This window comes from Branchiostoma belcheri, unplaced genomic scaffold (genome assembly GCF_001625305.1).
Source record: "Branchiostoma belcheri isolate BF01 breed outbred unplaced genomic scaffold, Haploidv18h27 scaffold57, whole genome shotgun sequence".
NCBI classification, from domain to species: Eukaryota; Metazoa; Chordata; class Leptocardii; order Amphioxiformes; family Branchiostomatidae; genus Branchiostoma; species Branchiostoma belcheri.
Window position 1 is genome coordinate 1,166,452 of NW_017804209.1, and position 7,248 is coordinate 1,173,699.

The window sequence follows — 7,248 nt, forward strand, 5'->3', positions numbered from 1 at the left end:
ATTTGGTATGGAGGTACAGTGGGCAAATACCCCTAGGCGTTTTTTAAATTATTGTGATACAGGCTTTTAGAATGGTTTTATTTGAGTTTTTTGGCTGTGTTATAGCAAATGTATTACTGTGTTAGTGTGCCTTGTTTACCACGTTTGGGCATGAGTCATCACAATGGAATGCAGGGCATCAACCAATAGGCATGCAGCTTTCCTCTATACTTCTTGCTGATTGGCTGTTGGGATTTAACTTGATTAACACCTGCACAGAGCATTTCCACCTGCACAGAGCATTTCTTGCTGATTGGCTGTTGGGATTTAAACTTGATTAACACCTGCACAGAGCATTTCCATACTGACAGAATGTCTGTATTCAAGTGTTTTGGTAGGTATTTCAAGCTTTCCTGCTCCAGCATTGGAATGCGGGGCATGCTACGTTTTTTTTTATTTTGAAAATCAACAGTTTGCATTATGCAATTAAAAATCCTAACCAATAAAGTAGGGAATAGCTACCCAACTGTTGTTTTAGTTGTATTTTACTTCATATTATAGTTATATCAATGTAAATCATTGTTTTCCCTTGTGTTTCTCATTCTTTCCCTGCCATGTCGTAAAATGTGGTGAACCCATCGCTGTATTTGCTCCAAAGCAAATATTGGCCTTTCTAGTTCAGTTCAAATTTGCAGTTGAAACAGTTCAGTTTTTTTTATTCCTCAGTTTTGTATAAATTTTTCAATTCAAATTCACACAGTTAAAACAATTCTGTAGTGCATTAGTAATACAAAAAGGCATGTCCCACATTCTCAGTCCCTCCTGACCCTCTCCTTCCTGCCGACTTCTCCTCCAATTTGGACCACAAATCAAATCACACGACTATCGGGGACATCTGCACATCGTCATGGCGATGGGACGGGCCTCCTGATTGGTCGAGGTCGTTAATAAATTATTCAGCCTGCAGGATTGTCCATCACAGACCCGTCTGAAGTGGGGGGATCCCTGACGGTCATTAATCAGGCTGGCGTAATTAGCTGCCAGATTAGGGGAAAATCTGGGGTGGCGCAGATATACAATGTCACTTAAGCTGGCTGCAACCAAGGACAATCATGAATGCTTGACCGTATAACAAACTGGAAGATTTGGCACATTTTGTCTTTTTTTGGTCTAGGATTAGGGTAAAATCTGGAGTGGCAGAAATACAGTCAGGCAGGCTTCAACCAAGGATACTAGTATATAACGTCCTTGGTTGAACGTATAAATAACTGGAAGATTTTTGAGCAAGATTTCAAAAAAGTTGCTCAATCCTTGGCAAAGACTGGAGTTGTACAGTCAAAAATTTGGGTCCAATTTCTTTGTGTTCAAAGTTCAATCTTGCTCATAATGACTTTTACCAACACAGATAAGTTTCAAGATAACTGGAAGATTTGGTATACTTTGTCTTTCTTGTACTTTTTCAATCCGGCTTTTTCTCTCAACATAGTAAATAGTAGTCTGGTGGCCAGGAGGGGAAAAAAGAAATCTTGACTAGGAGAAGGACCATTTTCAACTGAGATTGATGAAAAAATGTCTCTTGTTCTTGCAAGACTAAATGATACTGATAGTAAATGTAGTAAATACATGTACATGAACCATCTGAAGTGGGGAGATCCCTGACGGTCATTAATCAGGCTGGCTTAATTAGCTGCCAGATTAGGGGAAAATCTGGGGTGGCGCAGAAATACAATGTCACTTAAGCTGGCTGCAACCAAGGACAATCATGAACGTATAATGCTTGACCGTATAACAAACTGGAAGATTTGGCACATTTTGTCTTTTTTTGGTCTAGGATTAGGGTAAAATCTGGGCTGGCAGAAATACAGTCAGGCAGGCTTCAACCAGGGACACATAACTTCCTTGTTTTAACGTATAACCAACTGGAAGACTTGGTACATTTGTCATCTTGTACTTTTTCAATCCGGCTTTTTTCTCTCAACATAGTAAATAGTAGTCTGGTGGCAGGAGGGAAAAAAGGAAGCTTTCTTTGCACAAGGCCCATTTCCAAATTTAATCAGATTCATGAAAAAACTCAATGATAGTAAAATGGAAAACAAAATACTGGTATTTCTAACTTATGAATATGGTGGGAAAGTTGTTTTTTGTACCTACAAGGAAATTTAAACAGAAAACTTTTGCCTTCCTCATGTTGTGTTGCTTGTTTGGGCCTTCATTTAGCTATGAAATACTCCAAACTGCCTGTAGGCTGCTTTTCATTGAGGTCATTAGGGAAGAGGCCAGGGTGAGACGAAAATGTTTGGTTTCTTTCACTATCATTAAATAGGTTCAAACACTGTCTAGAGTTAGACGTTCAAGGGTTAGGTGTAACAAGTCATTCGGTGTAATGTAGCCAGCTGCCGCTGCGCCATGTGCCTGTGACGCTGGTGTGTTATGCTGAAGGGCTGTGTTAAACTGGCTATACAGATACAAATACAACACAGTTGTGTGGCCGACCACAAAACACCCCCCTCCGGGCCCATGGTACATCCCAGATGATGGTGGCAGGTTGATTGACACCCATCAATCATCATCAGCCATCAGCCCGGCTCACTTCATCTAATTAGGGACAAATTAACTCCTAAAAGGGATCATATCGCTGAAATATTCATCAGATTTCAGTCCTCTGCTGTTTGTTTCCTGCTGTGGATTATAATGATAATGAACAAAATGAACTCTTTGACGTAGCCTCCAAATTCTACCCCAACTTTAACACATACTACAGTATACAAATGAAAAGAAAACTACTATCTTCTCTTAACATCCGAAAACCGACAAATTACAGAAAAATTAGGATCCTTTGTCTTTCTCTGTCTTAAAAAAAAATAGTCAAACCCAGTGGTTTTTTACCAATACTTTCTTAGGAATTATCAGTTGTTATATGTGTACTAATTGTCTGTTTTTATACCAAATGTTTCTTCTGTTCCTGCAATTAGCCCTCAGGCATGAATTTGCAATAAAACAATTATTATAATATGGTGGGAGACAAAATTTACTTTTAATTCAAACTGTCCCTGCGACAATTACAAAAAGAAGGGAACTTTTTAAAGAAGCCTCCAAATCCCACCCTAATTTTGCCAACAAATAAACTTTAATCACCAAGGAAGTTTTAATAGCTCAAAGTCTTTTACCTTCTTGTTTTGACCGATAAAGGTAATACTAGTACATGTATACTACTCCTAGGGAGGAAGAGGAGGTAAAAAAAAACAGGAAGAAAAAGAGGGAAAATACCTTTGGCAGACAATAGACTATAGAGCTAATGTTGAATTTAGAAATACAAAAAATGGTTGTGCAAAACTTAGCTGCTTGAGGGTTTAAGGTGTGAAGAAGACTTTATAGAAGTCCTTGGAAAAGTCTTAAGAAGTGTGAGACACCTGTAGTACCTACCTGCCCCCAGGTGTGCTGCATGCAGCATCACAGGTGAGCAGAGGAGGAGAAAACACAGGTGAGAACACAGGCAGTCATCATGCACGTCAGAAATGGGGTTGGGGGGCTTGGAGATCAATCATCATGCACAAATAGCCAGAGATAGGAAGGCATGGCATGCACAGTGCAGCTGATAATAGATTACTTCAGTAGTAAAGAACAAAGTTTTTCTCTAACAATACTAGTAAAACATATGTCCATTTCAGGGATCGAAATACTCGAAATTTGGAGCTGTGCACCCAAATTTTTTTCTGTGGGTGCACCCAAATATCTTTATAGGATTATGTATGTAAAGATGCATGTATAGTAGTATAACTATAAAGCATATTCTTAAATTCTAAGTGTCAGAAGAATACTAAAATAAAAACCATTGCAGTAGTATTTTTCTTTAGAAATGAAACATAATTCGTTTTTGCTAACATTCTACTTTTTATCTTATATGGTGCACCCAAAAAAAACTTTTTGCGCACCCAATATTTTAGGTTCCAAAAAATGAATTTCAAGCCCTGCATTTAGAACAATAGAAACATTTAAATTAAAAGTTACCAGGGAATTGATTGGGTCAATCAGGAGGAGGGAAAAAAGACCAGCCAATCAGGAGGAGGGAAACTAGAGACCAGCCAATCAGAAGAAGAGAAACAAGCAACAGCCAATCAGGAGAAGGGAAACAAGCAGCCAGCCAATCAGGAGAAAGAAAACAAGTGGCCAGCCAATCAGGAGAAGGAAAACAAGTGGCTAGCCAATCAGGAGAAGGGAAACAAGCAAGAGCCAATCAGGAGAAGGGACACAATTTACCTGTAGTCGGGGTTGCCGTGAAGCGGCTTCATGAAGGTCACAGCAAACGACGACCTCTGCTTGTTGCTGTAGGAGTACTCCGACACGACCTTCTCTCCTCGCCCAAATATGTTCGGCATCCGAACTCCAAACACCTGAAAGAACGAGAAAACAACATGGTTACACCTGTACTGATGAAAATTTATGAGTGTGCCACTGTCAATCCTTTGTTGTTGTGTTTATGTTTATGTTTAAGATTGAAGTTTATGAGTCCCTTGTTATGTTTAGGCAGAACAGATTGTTTTTGCTATGTTTCCTCTTCTTCTTCTTCCATTCCAGACACTGACCAGGCCAATGTCCTGATTTGTTGATGTTGGTTTACGTAATGTTGCAATTCTATAGCAGGAGGGATTTGGACTCCTGTCACCATTATATAAAATATATATGTATATGAATGTGTTGGAGTAAGAATTAACAGAGCAGACCATATGCAAAGGTAAACATAATGCATTTGCTTTGCAAATGTTGATTATCTATAGTTGATGTTTGCTTACGTTTATAATGAAAGTTTACCCACCATCGACCCCTCGTTGTTCCCGACCATGGTGTTGGCTGTGCCGGTCAAAGGTCGCAGCTCCTTGACCTCGAAGGTGACCTCCAGGCCATTGGGGTCAGCCTCCGGACCTGGGGCAGAGAACGCATGTCAGATTACAGTCTTTGTAACCCCTGCCTCTCCTATTGGCAGTTAGTAGAATTCTAGGGCAGACAGTACTTAAATTTTAACACCTCATGAAAGTACTTGCCCATACTCAAATCTCAAACATTTTTCTGCACCAGGTAGCAACAAGGGTCTGATTCCCAAAAATAGAAAGGAAACAGGGGGTTGACCATCTCAAATTCCCGCCACAGCTGATGATAGTAAAAAAACCTCAACTTTGACCTACATTTTCCATGGTATCCATCCGCCTGGCCAGACAAGACCTAACCACTCACATCTCTCACTACGCCCACTAAACTGGTGAAATAAACAAAACTTGACCAATGTAGGACAGTTTAGACCCTACCTGTGCCTTCCAGCCCATAAATCTCCAAAATGGACCAAAAATTTCAAGAGAAAAAAAGGTTTTCAAAGGTATTAACTAGGCACTACAATCGTGTTCCCATTTTGACGCCTCTACTGCGCAACGCAAATGTGGTGTCTGCCCTAGAACGTGACTCTTATTGAAAGGTAGAAACACGTACCTTCAAATTTTTGATGTCGACTGTGCATCTTGATCACAGAGTGACCTAGTCTCACGAAAACATTTGAAAGAGGTGCTAGGATTCCACAAGGAGGCGGGGGAAGCCAGAAGGCCTGCACAAGTCTTGACGATCAAGATGTACAATTGACATTAAAATTTGGAGGTACCTGGGACAGTTGAGACAGCAGCTGAGACAGGTGTGCAGGTGACACCTGGTGTAGCTGAGACAGGTGTGCCCCAACACCTGCAGCAGGTGAGAGTCTTCCTTACCTTTCGATGTGTCGATGAAGATGCCGACGTTCTTAAAGATGCCGAGCCGCTCCAGCCTCGTCTTGGCGTAGTGGGACCTCCGGATCACCTGAGGACAGGAAGAGCAGGAGGAGGAGGTAAAGATGATGGGGAGGGAGCATCATCTATATCATCATTTCATCAGCAGCAGCATTGGTACCATCATCATCAGTATCGTTATTATAATCCTCAACATCTTTATCATCGTCTACCAGATACCTTTGACCCAGTGTTGACCTCACACTTCAAAGAAGCCACGTGACAAGCTTCACTGGGTCAGTCTACTGAGGAAGACCAGAGTGACTGGTCGAAAGCTCTAGGTGAGAGAACTTTTTGTGTTGGACCAAAAGTTTTAACTCTAAACATCTTTATCATCAGTTTATTCTTCATCATCATCATCGTCATCTTTCCTGACATTGTCATCAACCTAATCATGAACCAAAATTTGCATATCATTTGCATATTCGTGACTGGTTAAATGTATCTGTATGAAGCAAGGTTTTCTCACGTCCTCAAAGCTGGTGGAGTTGAGCACATCCTTCACCTCCCTCACGATGATGTTGTCTTTGGTACGACCCAGTCCGTCCACGTGGACACGCTCCACTTTCACCTGGGGGGGGGGGCAGGGTGCAGGTTTTACCATCAGACATACAGGAGTCCTTTCAGTTGAACTTGGTACTGCTTCATAGTCGAAAATGGCTGTTAATGAACTATAGGCTGACTACATTGATGAAGGTTAGACATCCAGGTAAAACTGTATTTTCAAACTCAAAGTACAATTCAAGCTCTTCACCATTCTTCTTCAGCATCACTAAATGAACAGTTCATCTAGTGACACTGAAGAAGAGTGGTGATTGGTGAATGTCACTCAAAACATCTGGAAGTTATCTCCGTTATTTATCCAGTAGTAGAGTTTGAATTGTCTTTGAATATAGCCTGACTAAATCATTGACTAAGTGCGCTTGGCTAAATATACAAGCTATAGTGAGGTAATTGGTTGGTTAACCAAATAACTCACGACTTTGCTCTCCAGAACTGAGTGATGCCTGTGGCTATTGACAGGACAGCCCTGTCAGCAGTGCAATACTTTCTGTTATTGACAGGACCGTCCTGTCAATAGCCACAGGCTAATGAAATAAGTACTGACCGGTTTGCTGTCCAGAACAATCTCATGTCTCTCGTGTTCCTCCATCTCTGCTACTCCTCCAGCCTCCGGAGCCTGTTGTCATGGAAACAGCATCATCATCATTAAACATTGTCACTTTGACAGAAAGGCCCTTAATGGCCATGATATAATGAGTCTAATACCTGCACCTTAGCCTGGTACCCAACTTTATACTGTATCATCTCTTGTTCGCTTGTGATGCTTCCTGAGATCTTATAAATTTGGTCCTGTCCTGAAGTAGCCTGAGGCTATTGTTCCTGTCAGTAGTGGGAAAATTTGCACTATTGACAGGATGGTCCTGTCAATAGTAAAAACTATTTGTTATTGACAGGATGGTCC

General features: G+C 41.0%; 1 protein-coding gene across 1 annotated transcript in view; it reads right to left on the reverse strand.

The window, feature by feature from the left end:
• Positions 1–7,248, reverse strand: part of LOC109481647 (sorting and assembly machinery component 50 homolog B-like) — a 14,442-nt gene that overhangs the window by 6,371 nt on the left and 823 nt on the right. Inside the window, exons 2-6 of the mRNA XM_019784225.1 lie at positions 6,892–6,963; positions 6,253–6,354; positions 5,727–5,814; positions 4,793–4,899; positions 4,237–4,370 (exon numbers count right to left, since the gene is read on the reverse strand). Of these exons, the coding sequence (XP_019639784.1) occupies positions 4,237–4,370; positions 4,793–4,899; positions 5,727–5,814; positions 6,253–6,354; positions 6,892–6,963 (503 nt within the window). The remainder of the gene's footprint in view (positions 1–4,236; positions 4,371–4,792; positions 4,900–5,726; positions 5,815–6,252; positions 6,355–6,891; positions 6,964–7,248) is intronic.